This window comes from Sebastes umbrosus, chromosome 6, assembly GCF_015220745.1.
Source record: "Sebastes umbrosus isolate fSebUmb1 chromosome 6, fSebUmb1.pri, whole genome shotgun sequence".
In the NCBI taxonomy this organism is placed as follows: domain Eukaryota; kingdom Metazoa; phylum Chordata; class Actinopteri; order Perciformes; family Sebastidae; genus Sebastes; species Sebastes umbrosus.
Window position 1 is genome coordinate 8,230,679 of NC_051274.1, and position 20,865 is coordinate 8,251,543.

General features: G+C 40.0%; 1 protein-coding gene across 4 annotated transcripts in view; it reads left to right on the top strand.

Annotated features, from left to right (window-relative positions):
* Positions 1 to 20,865, top strand: part of plch2a (phospholipase C, eta 2a) — a 214,371-nt gene that overhangs the window by 107,359 nt on the left and 86,147 nt on the right. The window contains exon 1 of one of the 4 annotated variants that reach the window (XM_037773703.1): positions 5,260 to 5,775. The exons of the other annotated variants lie outside the window; for them this stretch is intronic. Coding sequence (XP_037629631.1) covers positions 5,733 to 5,775 — 43 coding nt within the window. The 5' untranslated portion in view covers positions 5,260 to 5,732. Of the gene's footprint in view, positions 1 to 5,259; positions 5,776 to 20,865 lie in introns of those variants that run through there. 4 annotated transcript variants of the gene reach the window in all.

Genomic DNA, 20,865 nt, shown 5'->3' on the forward strand with positions numbered 1-20,865 from the left:
CGATACCGCCAGCTGTACGCGCAAGCGTGTTTGCACATTTTGTATTTGTAGCGTTACATTTTTTAACTTTTTATCTTTCCAAATAAATCTGCAAAAAGATCCATCTGTCACCTGTTCCATCTGTTATAAAGTAACAAACCCAGTCCTAGTTCATTACATTATCAACCAATTAGGAAACTAAATGAAATATAAACTCATTTTATTACATTTGGACAAGCTCTTACATTATCCAACAGTTGCTACATGTCCAGCAGAACAACTTTAGCAGGTCGACTATATGAAGCAAATCTTTGCTGGGATGGTAGAGTGAGTAAAATATACATTTCAGTCTTCAAAAGTGTCTAATCCTTTTGTAAATGTTGCCTTTATTATCATATTAGATTGCACAATGTAGTCTAATATAAGATAAATGGGTACTGTAGATAGACAGAGGAAAAAAGGTTCATGTTGATTGATAGATGCTGTAAATCTGTATGTTTTTGCATACAAAACAGCTCCATACATACAACATAGTTAAACATTTTATAAAGCTAAACATGCCGTGTGTACTATAGTTACACTGTATCCCAAAAATATGCATCATTCTGTGACATTTTACGTTTTTGCACACATTGATGATGCAACTATCATCTCCTCTCTCTGTAATCCTCCAGACCTGTAACCCTGGTCATTGGTGTGAAAGGGGTATACAACTTTTTTGAATATTTTATCAGGCTTCAAAGAGTCAGTATAGCAGTGGCTTTTTGTTCTCCCTCTGGAAACCAGTGGCTGGCCTACAGGCTATATAGATCGTTGTTGTTGTTCACTCTGTCGTCGCTCCACAGTGATTTTATTAATCCAGTGCTTTTATAAGAGCTCAGGGGACAACCTGCCACACTGCTAGATAATGGACAAGTGGCCACAGGTGACCTACAAGTGACACAAAGTGTCGCCGTGAGACTCACAGCATCACATTGATTTGGCTCTAACCTTTCTTGCTCCTGAACATGACCATGTTTCCTTCAAATAGCAGCAGTGACCTGCTGCAGAAACAGGATCCAAAGGGAAGAGAGAAAAATAAATCCTCACCTTAGCTTTTGTACAAAAAGTTACCTTCAGTACTGAATCATTATCATATCACCGGTACCAGGATGCATTTTCTACTGTAAATAAAACATCTAGCTGTGCAGATAACTATTATATTTGTGAAATACTTAACCAATGTAGATATATACGGAACTTGCAGATATGGAAATGTGCATCACTAAAATTCTGGGCACCCTGAGTTTATTTGGGTCCCTGAAACTCTCAATATTTCTAACGTCTTGTATGTTCTTAGGGTCTCTGTTCAGCTCTTGGGGTGCGTGATCATTTAGAAATTCCTCTGCCATTAGGTGCCCGTGTTTAGGATCTGCTAATGCCAATGAATTGGTTCAAAAGTGTGAAATGACAATGATTTTTATGTGAATGCAAATAGTAACAGTCCTCTCTCAAAAGTAAAGTTGTGAAACGTGACGGTGATTGAAGTGAAACATTTCTTAGGCAAGTGGTGAAGGGGGATGCTTGGGCAAACAAAGCGTCTGACTTTGACATCGGAGCCCGCGTTTCGCATCCCATCTTCTAATAATCAACAGAGTTTTATGGTAATTGCCTAACCTTAGCCAAAGCAAACCTTAATCACAGATGTGGCAGATCAGAGAACATGACGGGAGTAGACACAGTCACAACGGGAGTGATCACCAGTGATGTGAACCGAGAGACCAAACCAGTGCCAGGAGCCAACGGAAAGTTGTTGCTGCTATCTGAAATCAATGTATATATCACATATTTACATATCAAACATATTCAAGAAGTCTGTGTTTTACAATACAAATGCAGCATGGCAAATGTACAGATCAAGTGTTAGTCACAGGCTTTGATCAGCTGCTGGATGGCATCCGCTGGCCTGCTGCCGATTTGCAGCTCACGCTTTAGCTTCCACATGAGCTATTTCTAGAGAGAGAGACAGAGTGTGAGGGGAGATTAACATTTTGGATAAGATTTACATATTTTACTAAGCCGTCATACTACTAAAGGAAATATTATTTCCCACATGAGTAGGACTTATTCATGAGACTGTTTCATACCCATACTCTATATTTCTTGCTATGTTCAGGCTGGATTGTTCTGTGCATCCCACTACAGTTTTAGACACAATTCCCTATGTACAAGTAGACATTTCTACCTTAACAGTCAGGGGGTAGCCAAAAACATTACGATTCAGCCTCTGGGGCCAATCATATCCACAGAAAATTGTTTGGAATGACAGTGGTTTGTACGTCTTCAGTAGGAACCAATGGGCTCAGGGCGGAGTGCCACAGTGCAGTGTGAATTGATCAGTTTTACACTGGGTGTACAATTGACATTCATTTAATATCTATGCACAATCATTTTCATCAATGCATTGATGCTGAACATGCACTTGCTTCTGTTCTCCAGCCGTGGTCATATTTTACATAATCTACTTAAATGATAGAGTAAGGTAAACGGTTCAGCCTAAGGATGCACAATTAATCAGAATTGTATCAAAATTGTAGCAATATGGCCCACACAATATTTGTTAAAGATGAAATGTGTGTCAAAATATCATTTGAAGTTATATAATGTCGTGCTGCAGCAATGTCCTGGCCTACACATCATATTCTATAGACTTAAGATCGTTGTCAAAATCACACAATTAAAATATTTTTTTCAATAAAAATGAGAATAATGATGATCCTTCCCTCTAATATACCAAATCACATCGCAACTTCAATATCAGTCAAAATAATCACAGTATTTTTCTCTATATCATTCAGCCCCTAGCCCTCAACTAGAGCCCTTTAACATCCCTCAGGGCCCTAATGCCCATCCCCCCAACCCAAACACGTGCAAACACACTTAAGAGACCATTAAACTAGTCCTTATGGACTGCTTCCATGCTCTTCCCCATGCAACTTCTAGTTGTGTCAGTCAGAGATGGCCTAAGGGTCTGTGCGAAACGGGTCCTGGTGCTATACTATATACTGTGACTCAGTGGACAGCTACTGTAGCGTGTCCAAAGCTCATTCAAGCAGCAGGAGGTGTTGCACGCTAATGTACAAAGGAGACACTGATAGATAAATGAAGCTTGACTTTTAGTTGAAGCGCAGGTTGGGATGCAGCTCCTGGGGTTTTGGAAGGTGATTTTGTTGCTGAAGAGCAGCACAGGGTCTTTGAAAATCCGTGTAGAAAACAGCGGAGGTTTGTCGTTCCTGCCTCATGAAACATGCATGAGGTGAGACAATTGTATAATATTCATGCAATAGCTGAAAGTTGCTGAAAATATTGTAAATTGTGTTGTGTATTTGAAGGCGATGTACAATGACTACTATGACACTGTGTGTTTGTACTGTTGCTACCCAATTACAATATGGTTCAGCCAGTATGGATTAGAGGTTTAGACTGAAGCTGCTGACAACAGACATTGACAATTCAGTGTTTCCATCAGAAGTGCATACTTAATTTTTTAAAACAGAAAAGCCTTTGAAATTGTATGTAAAGTATGGAAAAAATCTCTATTAAAACTCTGAATATAACGAAACATGTATTAAGAGATACACTAAATGGAATTAGATCTTTGTAATGCAGGTTTTTCTGTTGAAAACGTACAGTCTCCTAACACTGATGACATCATCAGCACTTTGACATCATCAACGTTATTTAGTCAGACTTGACAAAGCTCCTCCAGAGACACAGAAGATATTATATAACGGTATTTACAGGCTGAAGGCTCATGATTAGTGAATATGAAAAATTAGTAAAAATGGTTGAGTGCATTGAGTGCCCCTTTAAGCGATACTATATCCATTACACACAAATCAACAAGAACTGACAGAAATCGTGTACATTTGTATTTTAGGCATGTTACATTTGCATTTGAATCAAGATTTCATCCCTTAATTTCCCTTTTAAGGTAGAAAAAATATCCTCATTGTTTGACAATGTAGTGCATTCTGTAAGACACCATGATTTTACAAGTACATCATGACATCAGACGGTAATAATATTTGTGTTTTTCACATTATTGTACTCACATTTTCCTAAAATTCCACCCAGTATATTTGATCATTTTAACATCGTGATCTTGATTTAAAGTTTTAAGTAAAGACTTGGTGGCATAGCAGAACTGAAGAGGCTTAAAGTCAGGTTAAGGGCTTCATTGACCAATAGAACACTGATTCATTTTAAGGTAAATTTGTAAGTAATAAAAAGTCCACTTACGCTTTTTAAAAAGGGGAGATTGATAAAGTTTATGTGGTGCAACTCTACACTTGAGCTCGGCAATGAACCCAAGACTTACCAAAACCAACATATGTGATGAAGAAACACACAACTCCCCTGAAAACCACAAATTTACATTTTTAGTTTGTGAATGGACTAGAATTAAATCTAGTGAGCATTAGCTGTGTTGGTAGGTGTATTTAGACTGAGTCAGGCTAGCTGTTTTCCCCAGTTTTCAGTCTCTATGTTAGGCTAGACTAACCACGCCCTGACTGCAGCTCTGTAAAAAATCTGTATAAAATAAAATAAAATACATTTCAAAGTCATAATACACGGGCCCATTTGCTGTTTATTGTTCAGTATGCATTAATAGTAGCTCCATTTAATTAAAAAAGATTGTTTCATTTATTCTTGCCAGGGTAAATTTGACAATAAACCTGGGATAGATTTCAGGTGATATCAGCCAGCCCAACTCTATGGGCAGAATTTCCTAGAAGTTGTTGCAAGTCTACACACGCTCTCTCTATCATAAGTTGGAGGCTGCTTGCTCTCCCGTTGGCCTCAGACCCAAGTCATAGAAGTGGAGAGAAGTTCATCGTTTTCCTCTCCCCCCCCCCCCACCCCGCCATCTGTATCTCCCTTTCTTGGCCGACTGCTGGGACAAACCCAACCATGCCTGGCTGGTCTACTCTCTCAGAAGCTCCACGTTGAATAAAACATGCGCACCACACGCTGCTGCTCTTTGCTATACTTGCAAATCACAGCCACCTTGCCTCCTCCGTGCCTCTCGTATCCCTCTCTTTCTCTTCTCTCTCTCCTCCCCTTTATCTCGGAAGATGCATTTCAGTCCATTTCCTCTCTCTGCCCATGCCTGCTCCTCCTCCCTTTCCAGTTTTTCCCTCCCCCCTTTTTCCTCTCTCTTCCTTTTCCCACCTCTCCCTCCCTTCCCTTCCTCCTCCATCTAATAGCGCTCATTCTCCCAGGTGATCGGCTTTGAACCAAGTGCTTCCCCCTCTCGTACAAGAGCCGTGAGTGGTTGACTGCACTGAGCGTGCTCCCAAAGCTCTCTGGGCAACATCCCCCCCCCCTCTTCCCTCCAGTCAATTCAGTAGAGGCAGAAGAAGAAGAAGAATAAGAAGAAGAAGAAGAAGAAGAAGTGTGCCAGACCACACTATTGTCTGTGCTGCAACCCGCCACACTGGCACATAGAGACAGAGAGGATGAGCTTTCATGAAGAGAGAAAGCGAGTAGAGAGGAAGACTGTTTAAGAAAGGTGCAACAGAAATAGAAGAGGATAGGTAAGTTCCCCCCAAAAAGCGTTTTCTTCCTGTCACACCTCGGATGATGACAACCAAGGGGCGAGGCATGCCTGTGACAGTAGCAGCCCTCCAGATGGTAGTTTGGGTGAAGCCAGCCCCTCCATCCCTGTTCTAGCAGCACATGGAGCTCTTGTCTCTTTTGGGAATACACCAATGGACGATTCCAGCAATGTTCGCAGCCTGAGCCGAGAGCAAGGTAAGATAAAGCAAGCAGTACAGCAGAATTCACACTTCACTTGCATGCAGCTTCTGGAGAAGTAGGCCAGCTCAGGATGAGGAGCTCTTTGTGCTCATCAGAGGTGAAAGAGGAGGAGTGATGCCACAGCGTAGTTTTCTACTATACTCGCCTCCCAACTCGTCTTCCTTATCTCTCACGAAAAACAAATCCATCCTTTGAGTTTGACTCCGCCGTTCGATTCTGTTCACTTGATCTTTCGTATTTGTCAAACCTGCTAACCGCCGCCTTCTTGGCTTTGTCACTATAGCTACACATGCTCGTATGAATATTCACCGCTCTCTATGGTGCCAGCGGATGAATCTTTTGAAAAGAGGCTCCTGCTGAAAATTGCAGGTGGCTCATGTGTTGACTGAAGCTCGGAGTTCTGTGCTGGATATGACTCTTTGAAATGAAATGTCCTTTTGTTTTTTTTTTTCCTCTGTGGGTCTCAAGCTGTTAATCATCGATCACTTTCAAAGACTTCACCAGCCCAACCCCGTTTTAAAGGTGATCACCTGGAAGGCAGTTGTGCGCTAACAAGCTCCCGCCAAAGTCCCATTATATCTTTGTTTCAGCCTCTCCGCAACTAGAGAGGGCATGAGAGAGCAGGGACAGCGAGGGAGAACAGAAGGTAAAGCAGGCGAAATGAAGTCATCTATCTTTGACAACTCCCCATCAGGGCTTACCAACTCCTCCACCCCCCACCTCTCATCCTCCCTCCCGTGCTTGCCAGCATTCCCCCAAGCCCCAGTAACCATAGAGCGAGTCATTAGTGTTGGATCGCCTCAGCTCACAAGAGCCGAGCAGCCGGAGAGGCAGTGCTGAGCGCTATAATCAGACTTTCACAAAGCCATACAATAGAGCTCTAATGCCTACACCTCCGCTCCACGCTGGAGTATGCAGGCTTGTAGCGGTGTCAGCTAGTCCCTGAGCTTACTTTACACACTCATTTAATACTCCTCAGAGGTACGCCACTGCAGTTTGTCACCAAACTGTCCTGGACCACCGGTAATATGACAGATGTGATGCATCTTTTGTTACACTTTTTCTTTGGCAAACCTTAGCGTGAATCCTAATTGAAGTTTTTATAGTTACTTTACACTTTTTTGAAGTGATCATACTGTCATGTTTTATATTATTGATTACTGGCATTCTTTCATTGCCATTATAGTAGGTTTCATTGGTGTGGTGGAGTCCGCCTTTGCTGCATGCCACTCACAAAAACAACAAAAAACAAACAACATAAGTGGTGCATATGTGCATTTCACTGTGCAGAGCATGACAGCTGATCTTTACACTTGCTTAAAATGTAATCGGATGATTGAATGGGAGTTATCAACCTCATAGATATGGGTTCAATTGGGGCCTGCTACCCCTACTAGTAGGTTCAGAAGGCTTTTATCATATATTAACATGGTTGATCACCAGTTATACAAGAAGACAACGCAAACCTCTAGTGGCCACAGTAATTATGGCGGGAGCAAAGAAAGAAGTCAGGTGACGGTAGTATAAAGAGTGATAAAGTCCACGTTGAGGAGGGAGGGGTGGATGGATGGGTCACAGAAATTCAGGACTTTCACCCAGGAGACGGTAACATAAGTTTACGTACGTAGCGTAACAATTTGAACCCAAATCATGATCTTTCCCTAAACCTAACCAAGCAATGCCAACCACGTATTGAGTACTGAGACCGTTTCACTTTCACAACGTGTTGGTAGGTGCTGTTTCGCTCATCTGAAGCATTAGAATGGTAGTGATAACAACTGATAACGGGTATTTGGCAATACGCTGATAACATTTGAAATGGATATTCTTTTGCCGTGTTGGAGTGTGAAACTTCTCAGCCCTCGGTTTGTTTGACTACACTGCAAACAGATACTCAAGTTGTTCTTCTGTTGCATACTTGAAAGAGCCATGTCAGCCAGTGGTCGACATACATTTTGAACAGGAACTAAAAATGAACAGGGACCTGTATCATGAAAATGCACATGTTGGTACCACCAGTCAGCACAGGTGTCGTATATGTATAATTTTATTTTATCTTTTTTGTAATTTATTTAAAAGCTAAGGCTGGTGATTTTCTATATTTTCCCATTGAAAAGAAATCCCACAAAAAATAAATACAAAGTGTTAGTGCATCTCGATACTTTATGACTTCCCTACCCTGTCTGTGGCACATGTCACCCAATGCAACACGGTTTCTCAGTGAGTATTTGGACAACCATGGAGCTCTATGGCTCAGAGGAATAAGGTATATCAGGCTTTGATACACACACATAATATTACCATATATTACCAATATTACTTATACTTTAAATGGTAGTAAGTGGTGAATAAAGTACTGTCAGTAATGCATTATTAGTGGAGTAAATGAGCCAGTATCATTACAGTAAGGAGCAGTTAGAGTGATGGTGAACCAAACGCCTCCTGCCTGACGCTATGAGGAACCCCTCCACAGGCCATTGACTAGCTCACTTGCAGGAATATTGATCAGCTATAAAGCCATCTGTGAAAATTCACTTCCCACCTTCCCTCCATGTCCTCATTATACCCTTCATTCCCATTACATTTATCGCTAAAGCCCTTTAGCAGAGTATACAGCTTTGGCGCAATCTGTACACCATGTCACAGATCATAAAGAAGATATTAAATCCGGCTGACAGACCACATGGGATGTTTGATGAGCATGCTTTCATGCCATTCGTCAGTCAGATGCTGGTCCCCCCTGATATGAATGTAATTCTACAGTCTCTTTAATACGGCTCTGGTTGCAGGTTGAGGCTTTTTTGACAGGAATGATAATGACTCTTTTGGACGCATTTGAAGGATTTTGCCAAAATGCCCCGGGGGCAGAAGTTGAATCACCTGCCACTGTCAAGGAAATCTGCTGCTATTTGATATTAAAGCCACAGTAGGTAGCTAGAGGTAATCAACTTGATATCACTGGGAACTGGCTGCATAATATTCTGAGTCATGTTTCAATATTCAGAGTAAGAGGTCCATGGATGTTGGTTTCTCAAGGCCAATTCGTGGCCTTGGTGGGTATTTAACTTTGATGATTGTTATGCTACAATATGATTAATATTCCTGTCAGCATGGAAAAGCTTCTAAAATAACATTCAGACTGTCTTTTGAATAAAAGATGCTTTTTGAGAAAGCAATTCACATCGCAAGGTTATTCAAATTAAATCCTTTACCGCAAGAATATGCAAAGAAAATTGAATCCAAGTCTGTCTGTAAGATTTTGAGATATATTGTGTCCAAAATGTTCTTTTTGACCAGAGAGTGGAGTTGCAGAAAAGCTCAATTGAGTGTCCATAATGAAACAGATTCATCTCAGTAAATGTCATTGATTCTTTTGTACAATTAGAGATTTCAACCCGATGGTGGAGCTGCATACTGTAATAGGTCAGAGGGTCACCAAAACCATTAAGATTTACCCTCTGGGGAGTAAGAGTTTCAACAGCATATGGCATGAAAATCCAGCAGTTTTTTGAGACACCTTATCATGGATCACAGTGTTGATCAAAGGGAATGTTAAAAATTGAAAATGTCTTCGGGGGACATAACTGAGTCTCCTGCTTGAATTTCAGACGTCGGGTGTTGGCTAATATGTGATCGTTGCCAGTGCTGTGGAAATATTTGGGGGGAAGGTGCTGAAACTAAAAATACTCTCTCATAATTCTTTATAAAAATAATTACAAACAGTAGCACAAATATTTACTTACTTGCATATTTATTTATTTCAATACCCATACAAATATGCAGATGTTTAATACTCAACAGATGATCGATTTTTGTGCGTTATGTTTTTTTATTGGATTAAAAAAAACGCATTGAAAAAAAAAACTCTGCAGCAGGGTCCGCGAGGATCCTCCCCAAGGATTTTTTTTTAGAAACAAGCGTTATTTTAATGCTTTTATATGCACTCTGTCGCTATATTTTAGCCTGTAGTGCGCACAGTGAGAGAGGAAAGGGAGAGATTCATTTCAGTCAAGATTCTGTGGTTGTAAGAGCTCATAATTCATATTCATATTAAATATGTTGGCAGTAAAAAAAGACCTGTGGCTATAGCCTCATACCCAGGCCGTAAACAAACACTATGGTTCTAGCTGTCACCAATGAAGGCAGGTCAGGGAGACGTGGATGCTGCTCCGTAGGGCGTTGATTTATGTGTTAACTGTGGTGGCTGTGACACAAGGGAAGAGGAAGAGGAAGTGGAAGGGGCAGGGGGCTCGTGCGATCACACAGAATTACAGCTCAAATGCAGTTGTCAGGCATTACAACACGCTTTTAATTGAGAATGTTTTTGAATTGAAAAACTAAAATATAGAATTTGATATAAAATATAAAAAAAGAGAAAAACAAAGTCTTTCAAAAAAGGCCCTTATCCAGGCAGAGGCCAAATTGGCAGGGGCTTGAGCCCCACCTGAGTCTATCTGCACCCACCTGATCATTGCTCATTTTGTCAAACTTTATTTTGCAAGGCAAAAAATAAATTGCAACATCAGACCTTTTCTAAAAGAAGAACCAAAGTGTAGCGAAGTAACAGTTTAGCTGTTCCGTAATCCAGTGTTTCTCAAACGGAGTACCCCTAGCGGTACTTTGAGAAAAAAAAATCTCACCAAGCCCCTGTATGTGAGATTCTTTTTAATTGTTCATTTAAAAAATATAATTCCTAAAATAATTTTACTATAACAAGTTCAATAAAAAATTTAAATGTAATGTATGCATGTAATGTTGCCTAGAAAATAAAATTTGTTTTTTTTTTACCAAAAGGGTTTTGCACTGTTTAGTGGGTACTTGGCTGAAATTATATTTCAAATTAGAAAAAAACACTTCTGTAATAAATCCATACATGTGTCATATTTGACATTAGAAATACGTGGGGTTAATATTTATGGAACACCATTCCTACCCTTCCACTTTTTCACAAGTGGATTTGGAGTTGAGTTAGTATGGGTCATTATATTATGGACATTAGATATAGGGTAAATTAGCCACACGTTGTCCAACTGATTAGTTGTGAATGTCATTCACAGACAGGTTTGCTGCTGACAAAGTAAATATATGACTGTAAGTCCAAATAGGGGTAGCTGGTATAAGCATTTGGAAATTACATATTTTGTTGCTTATTTTGAAAGAACATGTAGATAGATGGACAGAAAGGTGGACCGATCAAGGATGGACTGACACCACTATTGTCATTTCTGAAGAATCCCAGTCATACTGTATCTGAGGTAGATGACAAAAAGATAGACCCAATCAGCTCCATCATTTCCTGCTTTTGTATTGAGAATAAAAGAAAGTTGTGTGTAGCTCTGTCTCATCCCTCCTCTCTCCCTCTCTCAGCAGATGAGAGGAGGCTTTTAGTTTGGGTCACTAACGTTAAGAGGCCCTTTCCTGATGCGAGGTCCAAATTACTGAAAGAAACACTTTGTGCATCCGTCTGAAATGCATCCTCATGAAATATGAACCGGCCAGTAAGGATACATGCTTTCAGACTGGGATAGAAATAAGGTTTTGCTTACAGCTGTAATCACAGGATTATTATTATTATTATGAGGATATGACTGGAAGAAAATCAAATTTACATCAAAAGCATTTGACAGATCCGTATCTCTGAAGCTGTGGTAGTGGTTGTTAGGCGCAGTGAAGTTAACGTTTTTCGAACGTTTAATGAAAAAATAAGATTTAAGAGTTGTTATTTTCAACCTAGTTGCCAGAAAAAAATTATGGCATTATACATTTCTGCAAACAACAGATACGTTGAATGTCAACATTTCTGAACCCAAAATACGTTTCATGAATTTGTTTCATATCAGCCTTGTATCATACTTGTAGAAATGCACAATGCCACATGGTTAACGTTGTGAAACAGTTGATTAGGTTTAGGCGACAATAAGGTTAGAACAAAGGTCATGGTTTGTGTTCAAAAATAACGTAAACATGTAATGTAATGATGTTACTAGCATAAATGAATAACAACCGCCATACTTGAGCCCTTAAAAATAGGGAGAAAAATTTGTTTCCTGCATTCTGGTGACTTTTAAAGAATAAAAATAACAGAATAATATGTACACTGCAACAGACTTTTTTTGTTGAATAGGCCTAGTTTTAATTCTTCTTTTAATTCTCAGGAAAGAAAAACAAATAATTTGCCTCTCTGGCGTGAGCTTGTGTGGTATAAACTAGGCTAATGTTCAGCAGTTTTTATTCATTCATTCATTCATTTTTTGCCCCTAATTGAGTATTTCTTTCTCTTAGTACTCTCCATTTCCCTCTCCTCCTCTCACCGGAAGCCCTTTCAGACACAATGCGACAACGACACCACTGCGCTCTGAAACCAGTTATTTCCAACGGCTTGCACCATGCCGGCTTTGCTGTGATGCTGTGGTGTACGAAAAGACATTTGGTGTAGCTCTATTGCTGTCTGGGTGGAAACAGTAGTGCATACGGCTAATACAGGCTGTACAGCGCCAAAAAACTGTTTAAGATAATGAAAAAGAAAAAAAAAATGGTGAAAAATTTCAATACATTTGGAGAAATGCGGGAGAATTGTGACCCCGGGTGGAAGCCGGGAGACGGCAATGAAAAACGTGAGTCTACCGGGAAAATCAGGAGGGTTGGCAAATATGACAACCGTCCTTAGCGGACTTACTTACAGAACGTTACGTAACAAGAGTAACAACTTTACGTAAAGTCAACGTTTGCGTTTGGTATCGCATACAAACAGCGAAAACAGTACAACACCTCTCTGGGGAGGAGGGGGACAAAGGACAAAAGAAGGATGGTCTGCAGGACAGGTAATGCACACATTGCACTTCTACTTTTTAATTCTGCACACCACAACCAGCTCTACTCTGCACCTTTATAGACTTGTTTTACTGTATTCTACAAACAATGAATAGCTTTATTCTGCACTTTAGTCTGTTTTTTTAAAAAAACTCTTTACCTCAGTTCTTATCCTGCATTATATTCCATATTTGACATTTCTTAATCCCTTAGTCTCTATATCACTTTTTGCACTATATTCACATTTTTAATAGTCCTGTATCTCAGCTGTTACCCTGCACTATATACATTTTTAACAGTTTTCTTCATCTCCTGGTATTTTTATATCCGGTATATTTTTTTTATACTTTGTACTACTTGTGCTTTTTTACTAATATGTTTGCACTATAAAACTGAGATGCTGGAAACTTGAATTTCCCTCGGGATCAATAAAGTTACTATCTATCTATCTATCTACGGTATCTATCTATCTATCTATGAAACAGTGGTCTCCTGGGTGAAAGTCCTCTGTTTGTTTGACCCATCCACCACCATTCCCACCAATAATATATGTAATTAATTTTAATAATATATATTCATGAATACATGTGCTTTGAGCTCCACAATGACATCTTAGAATAAGGTGCATTGAAAAATGTGTGTGTGAACCACCGGAAGAGCACTGTTTCATTTTATTGGTATTGTCCTGTCATTAAGAAAGGAAAGTGGCAGAGTCATTGTGGTTCACCTTGGGGATGATCAATACCAGCATTTTGTTTAATGACATATTTAACTGGTTGTCTATATGGGAAACCTTTAAGCTGGACTGGTGCTAATTATCAGCATGCAATTATGACGGTCTGTCAGGAATCTTTGCACATAAAATGATAAAGATTTATGGCACAGAGTATCAACCATAAGCAACTTCCATTCAAAATTACTGTTACGTGTTTGTGTGTCTTTTTGTGTGTTTTGTGCGTATTGCCATTGTGAAAATGTCACATTAGTTCTTGGGTCAGAAAGCAGAAGTGCCGGCAGGCAGCCCCCACAAGAGAAGCAATGCAGTGTTTTATTGACGAACTTGTGTCTCAGTGTGATGTCTTTTTCCTTACATTTGAAAAGGTAGAGATGCTATCGCAATATACTCACACACTTACACTTCTACTCACATGTTTCAGGACCAATACTGATATTCAGGGATTGACGTTGTTGAAAAGAGATATTTTTGTAAATACTCTTAATTAATTTGGACTTAAATCCATGGCCCAAAGTCTAACTGCCTGAAAGTGTATTTCTACAATCTGCTGCAATACTCTTGATACCTCACATTATGAATATTTCAAACAGAAAACCTTGTCACAGACTGATCATTAATTTATTCTTAGAGCTTTGTCATCACTGGAGTTAAACATGTTAGCCTCAGCCTTAGGGTGATGCTAAAGGAAAAAGGTCAGTGTGTCATTAAAGGGTAATTCCGGTTTATTGCAGTCTTATTTTTGTGGTTTTTGGCCATCAGTTCCATCAGTTATGATTGTGAAGTTTGAAGAAGAGCTTTTCTAAAGCAATACATTGCAGCTGTTGATTCCAGCTTGTTATAGGGCTGCATTACTGTGAGCTTGACACTGAAGCAGGAACACGTTCCTATTTACGTCTGCACACATTTTGGTTTTAAGCTTCCAGTTTCTTTACCAAATGACTGCTGATTTCTGCTATTCGTATTGAACTGTTGCTCAGATGGATCTTTGTCGTGTAGTAGTGTAGTGTACAGAAAGATTACAGAGAAAAAAAATCAGTTTATGTCTATGTATAGATATATATATATATATATAATTATTATTATTATATATTCTCGGGAGCAGGAATATGCTGTGATGGCAGTCTGCTTATCTGCTTATTAAATTACCTGTTTTCAAAGTTGGCATCTTGTCATGCATGTGAGTGTTCAGTATGAAAAGGGTTCGTATGGGAAGCATGAGCAACCGTGCCAAATTTCTTGGTAATCTGGCCAGAAGTTGTCCAGATATTTTGCTCCGAACAGTTGGACAGACAGATGGACCAATCAACATACAAATCATTATGGCCCGGTCGCACCAGCAATCAAAACAGTGAAGTCTCTAGCCAAAATCAGTTTATTTTAAAAGCATATCACTAATCTTTTGCATCAAGTCTATGTTTATGTAACCCTGCTCTGCCACAGTGCACTACTCCTACGTACAGGCATGGTTTATTCACTGTAGCTATGAGAGAAGAGCCCGTGATCAGCTCGATCTCACTCCCAAGTCATCAAATACGGAAGCTTGGTCAGTGGCCCTATACACTTCAAACTATGACGCTCCTTGTGGCCGTAGTTATGGCGGGAGTAAAGGATAAAGTCAGGTGACGTAGTGCAAAGAGCTAAGTTATGATGAAACCAAGTTACGTATCGTACCTAACTTACTTAATGTTATGTAACGTACCTTATTATGTCACATATGTAGCATACTTATCTATGTAACGAAATAGAAAATAGCAGCGAGTACGTCTCCAAATCTTGAACAGTATCGGGTGCCAGGTAGTGGTAAGAACAGAAGAAACAAATCACCGGCACACGATAAAGAGTCTTTTTTAGTTTATTTTGGGCATCCACAGATGCATCCACGCATGACATGTCCTGGTGGTTCATCCACAGATGATTCCTATTACGTAATCATGTCGTCCCTTTCCTGAACAGTGTCTGTGCCTCACCTGAAATATTTAAAACTGGCATTATGTCTTGAGTGATCACGCTGATGACGTTTGTTTGTTTGCCCAAAATAAACTAAAAAGGACTCTTTATCTGTGAGTGCCGGCGATTTGTTTCTTCTTATCTATGTAACAAACATACATATTTGAACCCAAACCACAATTTTTTCCTAAACCTAACCATGTAGTTTTGTTGCCTAAACCTAACCAAGTTGTTTCCTGTGAACACGGAAGTTTATTTTGAAAAAAACAGTGCATCCATTGCAACGAGCTGAATCTGTGCAAAACTGGCACTTGGGAGTGAGAACGTATTGCAATGGTACAGCAGGGAGGCATCTGATTGGTTCTTTCCAAGCGGACCGCGAGGCAGTGATTGGTAGACGTTTTTACAGGATTACAGCAGCTACAGATGGCTACTGTTCTCCGGTCCTTTTTCAGAGCTCATCAGTAATGGATCGCTGTCGGGGTGTAAAAAACATTTCAACCAATATAACAAATAGTGAATACTGGAGAACATCGTCAACACTGCCTTTAACTCGCCAGCTACAATAGTTGCCAACCAGACCTGTGAGTAGTCACTTTGTACACAAATGTCTAGCACCGTGTATTTCACAAGGATGCGCACCTTTCTGGTGTGTCCAGGTTTGTAAAAGGCGCTGAGAGTTTGATGGACCCCTAAAACAAAAAAAAGAAGAAAAGCAAGGCAGCGCTTGATTAAGTCAATAACTGTTACTTTGGCCTTTCTTTCCTTCTTCACGGTCACAGTTGGGAACAGTGAGGTCGCAACAACACGTACCCAAACATTCACTGAACAATGTGCGTTCTTCATCACTCAAGCTTCCAGGGACATTGGCTACAGCTTCTTGTCACCTCCTACTTGCTCTGTCCTGCTAATCCGTCATCAGCTGAAGTCCAGTGGGTTTGCACCCACAACTTCAAAACTCAGAACTTCACTTGCACTAATACAGCCATTCACAAGCATTTGAAAAAAAAACAACAACACAGGTCCACATGAGTACACAGTGATAGCTCTATCTTTGACATCATCATCTAAATCTCTGATCCATTACAAAAACCGGGGCCAAATTGTATTAAATATCACATCTGAGGGTTAGACTCTGCAGGTAGAATGAGAAAGAAAGTTAATCTAGGTGGCAGCAGATGGGTCTCACCTCGCTGAGCAGGCAGGGCTGAGTAGTTTCCGGGGTGAAATAGCTCTTTAAGCCTCTATACACACACTGTTGTTTCATTTAGCAGCTATGTGTGAAGAATGCCCCGGCAGAATATGAAACGTCTTTCATGGCCTCGGGCGCGGCCCCTGCTGAAGGGGATGATAACAGAGCAACAACAACACAGAGCTATTATTAAAACTTGTCCTTTCAGTAGGGACTTGTGGCAGGTCGGGATGGACACCAGGGCAGCGTTCGAACGCCTTGCTTCTTCTCTGTCTTTGACCACAGACGTTGACAAAGAAAGGTGTCATCTAAGAGTTACAGCGAGAGAACAAGGAAAGCTCAGGAGTAGAAAGGAGCTGCTGCTGTTAAGGTGTGGAAACGGTGTCAATATTGGGAGGATTACAGGATGGCAAACAGCCGTCCCTCAGGTACCAGTTAAGTGCTTATTTGAGTGTTTGTGAACAGGATTCATTTGGAGACTTAAAAAAAAAATAGCAGCATCAGTGGTTTGTTGAAAAGCATTAAATAATTAAAGCTTAATTATGAAGTTGTGAATTCTGACTCAGGTCTGTCTTGAGCAGAGGTTGAACTGTGTTGTGCTGAATGTACGCAGCATCCGGCTGCACATTCAGGCCTGTCTCGGTCTCAATGCTCTCTGGGAATGTATCAGAAGTGGAGCGTCTGTTCTTCAGCAGCCACATTTATAATATGGTGTATTACCAGTTATTTTACCAACATTATTCCTATTTTACAAGCAGAGCTGCTGTCATCAACCGGGATCTTTTCAAATTTGTTTGACGATTTTGTCATCATAAAATAATGATTTTATCTGCAGCTCAGCAGCTTGGTAATAACTGCTGGTCAACATAGTATTTATGAAGCGATCAAATTTCATACTCATTCCTTGTTCCAACAGAAACAGAAAAATAGGAGAACAACTGCTCTATTTCGTGAATTTGGCTGCATTAAATTCACAAAGAGCTTAGAAGGAGGGCAGAATGGAGATCTGACAGGCCGTTACCCTCCCTCCCTCCCTCGCTCTTCTATCCCTCTAACCAACTACAAACACTAAAAATATTGTATTGCTGTGTATATAAGATAAAATCGTAAACAAATGAAATGCATCATTTCATCATCAGGCATGCAGTGGCGAGAATGGTAGTTGATTGTCTCCAGCAGTCATGAAAGAGTCGGAACAGAGTTGAGAAAGCAAACTATGCAGCTTTTTCACTCTTCGCTGTGTGTAACAAAGCGCCCTTGAAGAAACTGTCCAAATATGTGAGCCATCATAGCCGTTTGCTGAGAGCCATTCAGACCAGATGTAAACACTTTCATCTTTAGAAAAGGTTGGATAACACTTGAATGAAGTATATGAACGAGTTTGTCTCAAGCATACAGCCTCAACCTTAACCTCTGTACTTTTTGAAAGTTTTCCACAGTGGGTTATGGTGTTAACCATGGGAAAAAAAACAGAGGAGCAAAAGGCATATTTATATGTAGTGTGAGACAAGACATGTCAGGATCTGGGTACCTGGGGGGGAAACCCTGCCATGACAATGAAGGCCCCCTAACCTTGACAAACCAATATCTTTTGTGACCTGAACCAAGTCATTTTTTTAAAACCCAATTCCATGATCTTTTTCTAAACCATACAAAGTAGTTTTGTGCCTAAACCTAATAAAACCAAGAAAAAAAAGGCACCAGAAAATGCTTACGAGGGTCATTTTGGAATGCAGTGACAAAATATATTATTTTGTTTAGTTTGGAAGAGTTGTTCATTTGAGGGTGATATGTGGATAAAGTGAAACTGATGGATGGTTTTGCCACATATTACCGACTCTCACCAATAGTCGTATGAATGACATGTCAATTTCGAAGTCATTTTGCGTGCAACAACAACTCTGTTCTTGCTTTTGGCGTGTCATTTCACGCCATGTAGTCTGTACTGGCTGCAACGTAAACGCATCCCTGTGAATGTGCTACGCTCAGAGCTAGTGACTGTTTATGGTGGGCAGGAGGGGAGGTGGATGGGTCCAACAAACACAGGACTTTCAACCAGTGAGACCTGTGTTTGTGTCCCAAAGTTATTGTCGAGTTATTTTGAGTTATTGACGTTCGAGACGTGTTTTTCATACTGTTGTTTTCCGTATGTATTTTTGTCACCTAAAACCTATTAAATGTTAAATGATGCGCGGAAAAGCCGCTTCACAACGTTAACCCATGAGATCAGGTTGATATTACTGTACATAGCCACACAAGAGCAGAACCACTCAAAACAAGCAGAATCGAGCGCTTCTGTTGAGATTAAATCTCTTTCACGGATGAGAAATTTCCTCCAAAATCTCAGAGGAGTTACTTCAAATTAAAGTTTTGAACATCACAGTCTTGTATAATTTGCACTTAAACCCTGTAGCTTTGCTCAGCTGTAAAGCCGCTGCACTGCAGGAAGCCTGATCAGACACCCAGCAGGCACAAGTTGAAATGATTAGAGTTCATCTTGTATGTATTTATGTATAGATGTATTTTGGAACAAAACTCTTCATCCGGAACATTTTACTTGAGTCTTTGCACTCTTCAACCCTACAATTTATTGCAATATTGGAAGTTGATTATGTTTTTTTGTTGTAAATTTGTACATGCTATAGGCGAATACATGTACAAACTGCAGCAAATGCACGTTTCACTCATTCAGAAACACATCTTGGTGGTGTGAAAAGCCTTGATGAACTGCTGCTTACAGTAACAGCTGAGTGTGAGAATGTGATGAGGCTCTAGTCTTGGTATTTGTGCATGCAGGGGAGTCATAACCACTGGCTATTGGTTGTTATGCTAATAGATTTAATGAGTGTTGCGCTGATGATGTGGGGGTGAGACACCGAGAGCACCTTATCTAGCTGATAGGAGGCTTCGTAAGTGCTGCCCACGCTCGCTTAATCTGAAGCGGCGCTTCAACGGGAAGGGAATGAGAGCTTTTTCATGGTCGGTAGCCATGTATGTGGGAAAATCAGTCTCGTGTTTCGAGGGTGTCTGAAATTATTTGAAATGTGTATTTGTTTGTGAAGAGCCAGAGCATTAGGGTGTACACACACTTGAGTGTGTGTGTGTGTGTGCAGGACATCACTGAATGAGAAATAATGGGATGTTTCAGTGTCTTTTCTTTTTTTTAGAGATGCAGCTGCAACAGAAACAAAGAAGTGTCAAATAGTGGGTGTGCTCATTTTGATTTCTTCATTAAAAAACAATTCCTAGCCTCCACTTTCCAAACATCTAGAGGCTCCTATGAAAGCTAATGTCAAAACATTTATTTTGCCATTAGGGAGGAACTGCCTCCGATGCTTTAAGGCAGCAGAAAGCAACGATTGCCAGTAAAGAATTGCAAATTGATTGATGCATTGGTGAATTGAAATTGCCAAAGCACGTCATCAGCCCTGTGAGTGTATGGAAGCTATCAGAGCACACAGAGACACTTTTCACAGATGACTGACTGTTCCCAGCGCCTCACACACACACTCAACAGACTCAGCGCTGCAGCTCTCTCCTCTCTAACAGGCTCTTGTTCACGTCCGCACGGTTATTGCATTGTTGTATATGTCAGAGATGTGAATTTATACTGAGCTGTATTTAATTTAAGAACAAGCTGAAATAAATATTTTTGACTGCTAAGGCTGTCTGGACTTTTAAAGTGTGTAGTAAATGAGAAGTAATGAGAAGAAAAAAGGCTATACTTTGTTTAGAAACAAGCTGAATTAAACATTTCGGACTGCTGAGGTTCTCTGGACTTTTAAAGTTTGTAGTAAATGAGAAGTAATGAGAAGGAAAAGTCAGACTGTGGGGTATATTAACACTCTTCTGTAGTTTCTTTTAGCATTCTGTCACCAGTCTTATACCAGTTATCGCTTACCAGCTGAGCAGTATGCTAAATACTGTTCCGTTTGATCTCTGGTTATCTGTAGACCTAGACCTAAAGACGTTGGGTTTCTGTGTTTGGATGTCTTTTATAGCCTAAAATGACCTGATGATCTTTAGATGACGTCTTTACATCATCACATCCAGGGCTGCAGAAACAACGTCTTTAGAATAAAAAGAATACAAATCCAATTGGAGGTCTTTACTGTCATTGTACAGAATACAACGGAATTAAAAGCGCTACTCCCGATCAGTGCAATTAAAAGACACAGAATAACAACAGGAAAAACACTGCAAAAACAAAACAACTTCAGCAACAGCCAACAAACAGAGGTTCTAAAAATAGTAACTAAAATAAATAAATAAATAAATACAATTTTATTTTGCACTAGAATAAGAGCAATCACTGCACAAGTATGAATGTAATTATTGCACTAGGATGAATGTACTTATTGCCCTAGTATGAATAATAAATGTAATATTGCACTAGTAT